Genomic DNA, 12,061 nt, shown 5'->3' on the forward strand with positions numbered 1-12,061 from the left:
TTCTCCTGGGCCTGCTGGCCGAGACTTGTGGGCTGGCATCCAAGCCCTTTGGGAATTATTTGTAGAAAGCCTCCAGGAGAGGGCCTGTCTTTCCAGTGCCAGCATTTCAGTCACAGGGGAGAGGAGGTAGAGGGAGGGAGGCATGAGCAAACTGTCTCTAATGCCCTGGTTATTGATTTCTCTCAACAGGACATAAACCAGGAAGTGTATAATTTCCTGGCCACTGCAGGTGCCAAGTACGGCGTGGGCTTCTGGAGGCCTGGCTCTGGAATCATTCACCAGGTAAAGCAGGGCCTGGCCAGCCTTTGGGGGTGGGCAGAGGAGCAGGCTGCCCTTCGGACCTGGGCAGCACCTCCAGGTCTGTATGAGCAGGGGCCTCAGTGGGCAATTGGATGGCATTTTGATCAACCCTTAGATTCCACTTTCATTTTAAAATTAATTTTCACTGTGTCAGGTTATACGTTCTCACTCTCCACGTGAGAGTTTAAAATAGTCCCTTCTGACCAACATTTTAAGGTTCGCATGTTTTGTGCTACCTTCTTCTGAACATTCGTACGTATTGCAGTGTTTTTTGTTTTCGCTTTTCTCCACAAGCATCATACCTTGTGTGGATTGCTAATACTTAATGAGACAGGCACTCTGCAGATAGTGACTTAACGCAGTGCTCACGCTGACCCGGTGAGTCTGGTGGTTTTATTGTCCGCACCTTACAGATGAGGAAGCTAAGGAGTGGAGATTTAATCTCCTTGCCCAGGGACATCCGGCTGGCCGATTGTGGAGTCGGGCTCCTGCAAACATCCGGGCAGCCTGGCCCTGGGGCCCGTGCTCCGCCCGCTCTGCCGCAGTGTGGTCTCCTATCACACCGGGGGCTCATCCCCTCCCAGGGCAGGGGGTGCGCCTCAGGAGTCTTGAGCCACTTGCTGGTGTTCTGGAGGGTGGAGGTACCACAGGTCATGTGGGCACATCAGCCAGGAGCTCTTCTGGGTTTCCCCAGGGATGAACATTCTCCTGATAGGCAGTTCTGTCAAGTGCACGTGTGTGTGTTTCTGGGGAGATAGTTGATTTGCTTTCATCAGAGGTGTCTGTTCAGGACTGCTGAGTGGCATGCGGGGTGTGCACTGGTGTGTGTTCATCTGCCCTCCATCCTGTGTGTGAAACCTGCCTCTCTGCACCTTCCCAAGGTGACCCTTCTCCCCACCTCCAGCCTAGGCCTCACTTCCAGATACGCTGAGTCAGGCTGTAACCCAACCCTGCCTGGGCTCCCACACCGCCCCACTCTGAAACCAGAGCCCACAGATCACCGCTCTACCCTTTCAAACCCTCTCCCTTGCCGGAAGGGGCTCCCCAAGAATGGCAGGTCACATTGGTCTGCAGGGGCCAGAAGGCCTCTCTCAGCAGCAGGGCGAGGGAGTCAGGTGGACCCAACCTTGGCTTTTTGTTATCAAGGGGACCCCAATCCAAGCGTCCCCCATCCCTGAGTACAGATGCCCAGGCCTTTTTGGCAGCTTTTGGGCCAAGGTTTTTAAAAAGAAAGTTCCTAGGGACTGTGTGATCTCTGCGCAGCTTTCCTCCTCTTCTCCCCGCTCCCTCCCATGTTAGGCAGCTTCAATCCACCATGTCCACAACAAACCTTAGTCCCTTTCCCTCTGCCTCGAATGCCCTGGCAGAGCCCTCCTCCTCCACCGTGCTGCTTCCTGGTTCCCTCTGTGAAGCCCTGGCCCTCCGGTGCCCAGCACTGGGGATCTCCTGTGATCCTCTGCGGGACCCTTCGCACTATGACCACAGAGTGTGCCGTGTGCCCTGTGGGGACTGGGCCTGTGGCTTGTTTACTCCGCTCAGCTCTGGGCCCGCCGCCAGGTCAGTACAGAATAGGTCCTCAGTGCGCGTGGCTCATGCAGATAGATGCTAAATTTCCAGTTTTATGTTCTCAGTGTTAGTCCAGCCTAAAAATACACTTCTTCCCCATCACAGCCCCACCTGCCTAACCGAATGAAGCTGACCGCTGAGGGGTGTGCGCTGGTGTCACAGCCAGCTTCTTTGTGATGCTTTCTGCAGTCTCCCTGTCTGCGCCGACCACTCCTTTCTGGACGTGGACCATGCTCACACTCCACACTGTGTGATCATAATGAATTCTATGTGTCTGGTCTTCATGGAGCAGGCTTCTACAACCTTAAGGAGTTTTGGAAATGAAATAGTTTCAAACTAGTTTTAAATCTTTGTATGTGGCCGAGGATAGGAGGGCTGGAGAACTGAAACAGGTAAACAGTGTTCTCTGCAACAGTGATTTTGTTAGGGATTCCCTCCATATTGGCCTCTTCTCCCAGCCAGCTGGCTTGTTTCTAGGGAAGGAACCAGGTCTTCTAACTTCCTGCATTCCCAAGAGGCGAGACCTCTCCAACCTTGCTCAGTTTGCTGAGCAAATGCCTCGCCCGAGGCAGAGGCCCTGGGATTTCTGTAATATTCCAGGGAACCTGCCCACCTCTCTGTTGGTCTTGACAATTCATAATAGCCTTTCACTGCTCTGATCTCATTTAGCATCCCCAACATCCATATACGTGTGTGTTGGGGCACAAATCCATCTGACAGTGAGCCACAGAACCTCAGGTGAAGGCTCTTGGCTGCAAAATAAGAAGAATGCCTCTCCCTGGCATTATTACAGCTTGAGGGACATGCTTCCATCACGTCCTCACGGTGATCCAGTGAGGAGAGCACTATTGTCAGCTGCTCTTTACAGATGGGAAGTGGAGGCTTGGAGAGAAGTGCTTTGCCTGGGGCCCACAGCTGGGTGGTGGGGCCAGAACTCAGACTCATGGTTCCCTTTGGCCGCCACTCTCCTTGAGCAACCCCCCAGCCGCAGTGTGTCCAGCACCTCAGGTGGTGGGCGGGGCTGCTCTGGGATTGCTGCCTCTGCAGCTGCATCAGGTATCTTGGGGGGAAATGCTCACTGCCAGCTCCTCCCTCCCCTGTGCTGGAGCCGGGCCCTGGAATATTGTCTGCTCTCTGGAGAAGCCAGATAAGCACACTCCACACATCCACCACGTGAGGCAGAGAGTGTTATCGGAAGCACCTTTCAGCAGTCAGCATTGTCCCCGGGCCTGTCACAGGACACACTCTTGTATCCCAGGTCATCTGGCTCTCACCACCATCCTGGGGTCGGGATGGTGCAACCATTCTTAATGCTGTGCTAACAGATGAGGAAACTGAGGTCCAGGGAGGCACTTACTAGTCCAGGTCATACAGTCAGGAACTGTCAGAGCTGTTCCTGAGCCCAGGCTACTAGTCTCCCAGGTCTCTGCCTCATCTAGGCCACACTGGAGAGGCCCCGTGCTGGAGGTGTGCCTAGGACTAGCTCAGTGGCCCAGTGTCGGCAGGGGGCAGTCTTGCAGACCCCGTTGGAGCCCTAAGCTCCTTTCTCTGCTAAGGGCTTTTAAAAATAAGACCTTGGATTCTTTTCAGATCATTCTGGAAAACTATGCATACCCTGGGGTTCTTCTGATTGGCACCGATTCCCACACCCCCAATGGCGGTGGCCTGGGGGGCATCTGCATTGGAGTTGGGGGTGCTGATGCCGTGGATGTCATGGCTGGGATCCCCTGGGAGCTGAAGTGCCCCAAGGTGAGAAGTGGGCAGGGGCTCGTGTCGGGGTGGCAGCAGAGGGGTGGTTGGTGACACAAACAGATGTGGGGCCCACAGGAGCTGAGAGCATAGGTCAGGCTCAGCTCTCTCTGGGAAGGAGGCAGGGATAAATAAGCCCGAGTGGGAATTCCAGCAGGTAGATTCCTGGCTGGAACGTGGCACGTGACACATGGGCCTGTACCTGCTGTATTACCCCACCTATGCAGGTGATTGGCGTGAAGCTGACAGGCTCCCTCTCCGGCTGGACCTCACCTAAAGACGTGATCCTGAAGGTGGCAGGCATCCTCACAGTGAAAGGTGGCACGGGCGCCATTGTGGAGTACCACGGGCCTGGAGTAGACTCTATCTCCTGCACTGGTGAGGACGGCGGCCGCGGGGCGTGCTCCCAGCCTTTGCGGGCCCATGGGCCTGTGGTTGAGCTGTAGAAGCAGCGGCTAGCCTGCCCATGAGATCCTGGCCAGTCAGTTTGGGAACTTGCGATGGGCTCTTAGAGGTAGAGGGGAGGTGGTCTAGTCCAGGCCCTTCATTTAATGGGACGTTGGGGCCCCTTGAGGATGGCAGGTCACTTCCCTGTGGCCACACGGAGTTAGAGGCTGAGCCAATGTGGCCATGGCCATGGGCTGCCTTGAGTGATCCAGAAGAATCCCCAGAGGGTGGAGGTGGTGGCTAGGGACTTAGAGCCAGGGCTTCAGTCACAGAGCAGCCCCATTCTCACACCTTCCCTTGCCCGGAGTCAGAGCCTCACTCTCTTCCTGTGGGTTGGAGACCATCACCTGTTAGTCTTTAAGACCAGGTGGGAGCCAGCCCGCTCCCTACTCATCACTCCTGGTGATCTGGCCTCAATGCCTGGGCCCTGAGAAATCCAAGTAGAGTTGGAATGAACCTTAGAGATGGTTCAATCCAGACTTCCCTGCTTGCCTCAGCTCCACAGCACCCCCACAGAGCTGCAGTTCAGCTGGCCCTTGTATCCCTCCAGTGATGCGGGGCTCACTCCTGTAAGTAGCCCTTACTGCTGATGGACATTCAGTTAGGAAGTTGGCAATAAGCACAGACCCGTGTCCCAGCAACCCCATGGGGCTGGAGTGCTGGACATGCATTCAGGACATCTATAACCTCTCCAGTTCTGTGGGCGGCTCTGTGGTCCAGGCCGTGGACGTCATTCCAGTATTATAGCTGGAAAACCCCAGGCCCAGAAACATTTCCACCGTGGTGTGGCTGAAAGCACACAGGCCTGCCCATCAGCCAGGCAGACCAAGTCCTGAAGGCCACACTGGCGTTCGCTTTATGGCACGACCATGGACCTCTCTGAGCCAGTTCCCTCACCTGCAAATGGACACAGCAACAGCTGGGCAGTCTGGCCAGGTCAGCTCTCATCACATGGTGGCCATTTAGTCTGCCGAGCAGGCCAGCCAGGCCTGGAATTGGAACTCGGCTCATAGGGCCAGAATCTTGTGTTTTTCTCCCCTTATCCAGCAGCCACCCTGACAGCCGGGACACTGGGCTCTGACCCCGTGGCCTCTCTTCCCTGGTCCTCCTTTTAACCCTGGACCACAGGGCAGTGAGAGTGAGGGAGGAAGTGATGCCAGCTCCCTGCTGCAAAGACATGTGTGCACCTCTAGCAGGTGTGGGGGCCTCGCCCAGCTGCTCAGCCAGCCCTGTGGGTTCTCTCTCTCTACAGGCATGGCGACCATCTGCAACATGGGCGCAGAAATCGGGGCCACCACTTCGGTGTTCCCTTATAACCACAGGATGAAGAAATACCTGAGCAAGACAGGCCGGGCAGGTGAGCCGGTGGGGGTCCTAATCCCTGCGTCTCTGAACTAACTTCAGGGCTCTGAGAAGCCCCTGGCAGTCTGTGAGAGATTATGTGTGTGACTGCTCCTGAGTGGGCTTCTGTAGCTCTCATCAACTTCTCAGAGGCTCTGGCCTCTCAGCGTGAAACATTGTGGCTCAGGGATTTAGTTCCCCTGAAAGGGCATCCTTGGGATTTAGTTTCCCCCGAAAGGGCGTCTGAATTCGGTTCTTCTTGGCCTGGTCCCTGGCGCCCTCTGTGGGAATCTCTGGAAATGACACGGATTTGCTTCTCTGTAATTCCTCCTCTAGTAGGGGAGGAGGAAAAACATTTGGTGCAAGAACCACTTTCTCAGCCTCTCCCAACAACTTCCTGAGGTTCGCGCTTAGCTTCTTTGAAACCCAGAATTGGAAATGGGGCCTGGGGAGAGCTTGTTGGGTCTTCTGAAGGGAGGCGATTGGTGGAGCCAGAGGCTGGGGGACCTGAGGAGAGCTTCTCACTTTGTTTCCGAGCTCTCTGTACATAGACTCCTACTTGAAAGACTTGTCCTTTGATTTTATTATCAAGTAACTTCTCCTCCTCTAAAATTCAGTGCTTCTCCTCTCCCTGACTCTGAACCCCAAATCAGTGCCTCTCCTCAGTGTCCCCATGTTCCTCTGCCTCTGTCGTATTGTGTTGTAACTTCTGGCTCACTAATAGCGCCTTTGCTAGACTGTGAATCCCCCGAGGGCAGGGACTGTGTCCTTTGCTGTTGTTTTGTTCCTTTGTTTGCCCAGTCAGTGCCCAGGGCCCGGTGTGTGTGGCAGGTGCTGGGTAACTGGTTCTTATGGATGGATGGATGGAGTCTTGTGACCAATTTCTGTCTTACATGCTTTAGTCTCTCTCCCTTGTTGATTTCAGACATTGCCAACCTTGCTGATGAATTCAAGGATCACTTGGTACCTGATTCTGGCTGCCATTATGACCAACTGATTGAAATTAACCTCAGTGAGGTGAGGCAAGGAATTGGTTCCAGGGAGTTTCTGAGGGTTAGGTGGGTCAGCCGCCATCTGGAGACTTCTGATGGGTCTTGGGGAGAGCTTGGGCAGGTCCCTGGCTGCACATCCAGCAAGGCTTTTGAATTTTTGGTTCTCTGGCTGGTCATTCGGAAACGTTCAGTTTGCCCCTACCTCAGCTCTAGGAGAAGCCACGATTTTACCCTTGAGCTTGCTTTGTTTTGAGAATTCAGAGGGCAGGGCCCAAGATTCCAAGCCCGACCCTGGTGCCCTGAGACCTGTAGATCAGGCTAGCATTTGGAAGGCCAGAGGAAGGATGGGCTGGAGAAACCAAAGTAGCAGAACAGAGCAGCTGAGGGTTTAGGCCCTGAAGCCAACCTGCACAAGTTCAAATCCTGACTCTGCCACTTAAGCCTGCGACCTTACTTAAGGCCACTCTGGACCTCACTTCATCATGTGTAAAACCCGAGGCAGTCATGGGAACTGAATGAGCTAATTCATGTAATAACTGTTACTGATATTTATTGAGGGCTAATTGGGTGCCAGGCACTTCACTCAGTGCTTCATGTTGGTGATAAGTAGCATCACGTATAAAATGTCTGGCCTCCAGATTCCAGAAGCACCACCTCATGAGAGATAACAGGCTGACGGGGCCGGCAGCCTTGTTTAGCCCATGCCTGTGTTGTCTCCAAGCTTGTGACCTTGGGCAAGGCAGGCAGCTCTACCATCTGCAGGCGGGAGATAACAACCTTGCGGGGTTGGCGGGCTCCAGGAGCGGGTGCATGGACAGTGCCCACTGCTCGGGCCCTTCCTGGGATGAGGTTTGGGCCATAAGAACGGGAGCTGGCCTTCCAGGCCCACCACGACTGGGCAAGCAGGAACCAGGCCACCTCTGAAGGAGAGAGGTGTCCACACACCAAGCTGAGTTCCTCCCCACCCACCACCCACCCCTGCCTCTTTCACTTCAGCTGAAGCCGCACATCAATGGGCCCTTCACCCCCGACCTGGCTCACCCTGTGGCAGAAGTGGGCAGTGTGGCAGAGAAGGAGGGGTGGCCCTTGGACATCCGAGTTGGTGAGCACCCCCATCCCCAACCCCAGAGCCAGCAGGTCCACCCAGGGCTGTGGACCATCGCCCTGTGCTTACCATGGGGCCTTTCCTGAATGGTTCAGGCACTTTCTGAAATAGTTTTTTTTCCCCTCCACGGCTTTTTAAAGAAATTACTTTTTCTTGGCATAAAAGAAATACATATCAGTGTAGAGACTATTGACAAAACAAGAATTTTAAAACCCCTAATCTCTACCCTCAGCCAGAACCAGCTCTTTGTACATGCCCATACTGATGTGTGTAAATTTTCTGTTTTACAAACATTTCCTCTTCCCAACTACCATGCCTGATTTTACTTTACATGCTTCACACACACACACTGGCATGTTGGTATCACTGTTGTCATTCTTTAGTGAAGCACGTGAACCCAGGTGGCCTGGGAGTAAATCTGACTCTGCCACTTTATAGCTGGGTGACCGTGAGCTCATTGCTTCACCCTCTGTGCCTCGGTTCCCCAGCTGTGAAATGGGGGTGATACCGTTAAAGTTGCTGGGAGGAGGGACGTGTTGGGTGGTGGGAGCTTTCGAGGTGCCTAGCATGATGTGCTGTACAGTGTGTGCGGCCTTATTAGTTGAAGTAAATACAAAGAAATCTTTGGTAGCTTAATAATTAGAAAATAAATCACTGGACTGGTAAGACAGACTGTCTCTCTCTATAGACAGTGTGATGCCATCCAGTCTTTATTGGCTTTTTGAATAACTGTGATAGACTTTTTTAAAAGAATTCTTTTCTTCCTGATTATAAAACCAAGTAGAAAGCCAGAGAATGCTACAAACTGTAAAAGAAAGTGGGCCTCTCGGTCCTCACCCAGCAGCGGTCACTGTCAGTATTTTAGTGGGGGCCCTCCAGTGTGTGTCCACATAGAGACTCTGTTCACTCTAAGACTGTGGGTTATACGCTGCCAAGTGTGTTCAGCGTCGTGCTCAGTGGCCAGTTTGTCTTAAGCGTCTGGGTTGAGAGGATAGACGGTGAGGTAGGTTGCTTTCAACTTCTCTCTGTTGGGAGCAGAGTCAGTGAACCCTTGACCGGGTTTGGATCGTTTGCGGTCAGGCAGAGAGCTCTGGTCACTCTCCTCCTGACGGTCTGTCCCCCGACCCACCGCCCCGCACCCACGATGCACCAGGTCTGATCGGCAGCTGTACCAACTCCAGCTACGAAGACATGGGCCGCTCCGCAGCCGTGGCCAAGCAGGCGCTGGCTCATGGACTCAAGTGCAAGTCCCACTTCACCATCACCCCAGGCTCGGAGCAGATCCGCGCCACCATTGAGCGGGATGGCTACGTGAGTGCCCGCGCGCCATGCCCCGGCTCCCCCACCACCCCTCTGCTGAGGAACCTGGCTGCAGGGCAGAACCGGCCACAGCCTGGTAGGCGGGGGCCGGTGCCCCGGGGTTCCCGCCAGCCTGCCCCTGACCCCTCCCCTCTCCCCGCTGCAGGCACAGATCCTGAGGGATGTGGGTGGCATCGTCCTGGCCAATGCCTGTGGCCCCTGCATTGGCCAATGGGACAGGTGAGAAGCACAGGGGTTTTTTTTTTTAATGTATTTTTAAAATTAATTTATTTTTTAATCGAAGGATAATTGCTTTACAGAATTTTGTTGTTTTCTGCCAGAGAAGCACAATTTTATAGGACAGCCGCTTGTGTCCTGGCCCCAGATGTTTAGGGGAGATGCCCTTGGGGTGGAGCTTCTAGGGCTGTAGGATATTAGAAGACTTTTCCGGGCAGGACTAGAAAGTTGGGCTGGAAGTAAAGAGGAAGAGTCCCCCACAGTGCTGAGTGGCCGCCTGGCTGAAGCCTGGGGAGTGGGAAGAAGCCAGGGAGACCTCATCCTAACCCACACAGCGAGGGGCTCAGATGGACCCTCCTGAAAGGACACCGTGGCCCCGGTCAGGGATCCCTGGCCTTGGTCCGGCCTCTTGTCTTACGTGTGGCTTCTAACGAACCTCTGATGCCTGAGATTCTCTCCTGCTCTGTGGGTGTGAGCTGAGTCCTGGGAGTAGGTGACTGTTTCTAGGTCTTTCCATTTCCCCCTCCTCTGCCATGAGCTCGGCAGGTCAGGCCAGGTGACAAGGCCAAATGTCCCTAACACTGTCCCCTCCGACCTGGCAGAAAGGACATCAAGAAGGGGGAGAAGAACACCATCGTCACCTCCTACAACAGGAACTTCACAGGCCGCAACGACGCAAACCCCGAGACCCACGCCTTCGTCACGTCCCCGGAGGTGGGGCTCCGCCCTAGCCCAGGATAGCCTCTGGGGGCCCTTCCCTGGCCGCTCACGGGAGTAGGGGCGCTGGGGAAGGGTGACTGACCCTGCAGGGCTGCTGAGGGGGGTTGGCATCACAGGGCCAGGGGTTGTCAGAGCAGAAACCGAGAGCCACAGACCTTGCCGGCCCCAGGCATCACGCTCCCTGGGTGTGCCCTGCCTGGCTCCCCTCGGCCCCAGGAGTCTGAGGTTTTGTTAGAGTCACCACTGGGGACAGAAGGCAGTCCTGCCTCCACCCGGCCACATGAGCCGGATCCTCAGTGCCCCGGGGTCCCGTTGGTGACCCGTGAACAACGCAGGAGGCGCTTGCACTGCCCGAGCCAGGAGGGAGGCCGTGCTGTCATGATGAACAGTCACTGAGCTGCGTGCTCTGGGCACTTAGTGGTTGTCCACACGCAGACAGTCTTTTGTGACTTTTTTTCCTGCGCTGGGTCTTTGTTGTGGTACACAGGCTTTTCTTTAGTTGCAGCGAACAGGGGTCACTCTTGTTGCTTGTTGGGTTTCTCACTGCGGTGACTTCTCTTTCTGCAGAGAATGGGCTCCAGGGTGCAAGGGCTCAGTAACTGTGGTGCACGGACTTAGCTGCCCCACGGCATATGGAATCTTCTCAGACCAGGGATCAGACCCATGTCCCTTGGCAGGGGAATTCTCAACTACTGAACCACCAGGGAAATCCATGATTTGTTTTTTTAAAAGAGTGTTGTAGAAATACTTTAGTGAAGAAATGGCCCCTTCCATGTTTTCAGTGCCCATTAAGGAACATTCATCCTGGGAGCATTTCTGTGCCAGGGCCTCTAGGGGTCCAGCACTGGCCCTGCCCAAGGAGGCGTTAAGGTTCAGGCCCCAGGGGGCGGTAGAGGTGGGTGCATGAGTCCTCTGCAGGCCCTGGTCCCAGAGACATTGCCGCAGCTCCCGCCTGCGAGGGGAAGAGCGGCCATAGAGAATCTGGAAATTTCGCGGCTCCAGCTCAGTTTTGGCCTAGGCTTCTGCTGAGATGAAGGGGTGGGAGGGGAGTTTGGTATGAATAACAAACTAGTTGCCTCCATTCCAGATCGTCACAGCCCTCGCCATCGCTGGCACCCTCAAGTTCAACCCAGAGACTGACTTCCTGACGGGCAAGGATGGCAAGAAGTTCAAGCTGGAGGCTCCAGACGCGGATGAGCTTCCCCAAGCGGTGAGCAGGCCTGGCCTCTGCCCCCCGCCCTGTGGGCCCACCCGGCCTGGGGCTCAGGGCTACTGAGGCGCTTCCGGCCCAGGAGTGGCGCTCACTGGGAGGGAGAGCTTGGCGCCCAGGGAGCTTGCCTGCCGTGGGAACGCATCCACGTGGGACTGAGGGCTTGGCACCCAACGTGCCCTGTCGCCCGCTGCAGGAGTTCGACCCCGGACAGGACACCTACCAGCACCCCCCCAAGGACAGCAGCGGGCAGCAGGTGGACGTGAGTCCCACCAGCCAGCGCCTGCAGCTCCTGGAGCCTTTTGACAAGTGGGACGGCCGAGACCTGGAGGACCTGCAGATCCTCATCAAGGTCAGCGGCTCGGGGACATGGGAACAGCCCTGCTGCCAGGGCACCCTCCCCTGATGGGCAGGAGGGGCCGGGAAACCACGCAGGCTCCCACGGGCCCCAGTGGAGGACACAGTCAAGATTCAGGCTGGGCAGGAAGAGAGGTTTGGCTGCAGAGGAGTGAGGGGGTCTGTGTCCCCCTTTCTACTGCCCTGTGCCGGGCCAGCTGCTTGGGGGCCTCCGGGGGTGGGGGCGGTGAATGCAGCGTTAGGAGGGCAGGATGGGCACTGTGACCCTACCGCCGGTCTCCGTGCACTGGGCTTGGCCAGACAGGCTCTGATGCCGTCGATTCCTGTTCCCGTCGTTGAGCATCAAGGGTAGGGCGTGTGTCTGGGAGCAGACCGGCCAGAGGCCTCCGAGCCATGTCACACAGGCGCTGTGCAGTTTACTGCGGGGTCTGCAGGCAGTGACACAGCCACCGTTAAGCCCATGTGGTAGACGAAATGATCAGTCACCAGCCAGAACCCAGACACATCCCCGGGCTCATTTGTCTCCAGCATGAATCTGCAGGTGGTCTTCCAAGGTGGGCATCTCCTACCTGTGGGCCTCGGGCTGAAGGGCGAGTGAGCAAACACACGGGTCCTCCGTGCCTGGCTCTGCACCCTTGAGGGACAGAGGCCAGCCTTGCCTGAACCCTCTTGGCCAGAGTGTGGTGACACCAAGACTGTAACCCGTGTTAGACCCTGACCCGCTTCTCCTGACCCCAC

General features: G+C 55.7%; 1 protein-coding gene across 6 annotated transcripts in view; it reads left to right on the forward strand.

Annotated features, from left to right (window-relative positions):
- The window catches only part of ACO2 (aconitase 2), a 67,026-nt gene that overhangs the window by 52,540 nt on the left and 2,425 nt on the right, over positions 1–12,061 (forward strand). For 2 of the 6 annotated variants that reach the window (XM_081587659.1, XM_081587664.1), the window contains 11 exons: positions 190–282; positions 3,457–3,615; positions 3,843–3,993; positions 5,315–5,419; positions 6,329–6,420; positions 7,392–7,497; positions 8,654–8,811; positions 8,966–9,039; positions 9,639–9,750; positions 10,844–10,966; positions 11,163–11,318. In XM_081587659.1, the coding sequence (XP_081443785.1) occupies positions 190–282; positions 3,457–3,615; positions 3,843–3,993; positions 5,315–5,419; positions 6,329–6,420; positions 7,392–7,497; positions 8,654–8,811; positions 8,966–9,039; positions 9,639–9,750; positions 10,844–10,966; positions 11,163–11,318 (1,329 nt within the window). Of the gene's footprint in view, positions 1–147; positions 283–3,456; positions 3,616–3,842; positions 3,994–5,314; positions 5,420–6,328; positions 6,421–7,391; positions 7,562–8,588; positions 8,856–8,931; positions 9,040–9,638; positions 9,751–10,843; positions 10,967–11,162; positions 11,319–12,061 lie in introns of all 6 variants that reach the window. The other 4 variants (XM_081587663.1, XM_081587660.1, XM_081587661.1 and 1 more) reach the window with 4 other exon arrangements.

This window comes from Giraffa tippelskirchi, chromosome 4 (assembly GCF_054371585.1).
Source record: "Giraffa tippelskirchi isolate mGirTip1 chromosome 4, T2T-mGirTip1v1.2.pri, whole genome shotgun sequence".
NCBI lineage: Eukaryota > Metazoa > Chordata > Mammalia > Artiodactyla > Giraffidae > Giraffa > Giraffa tippelskirchi.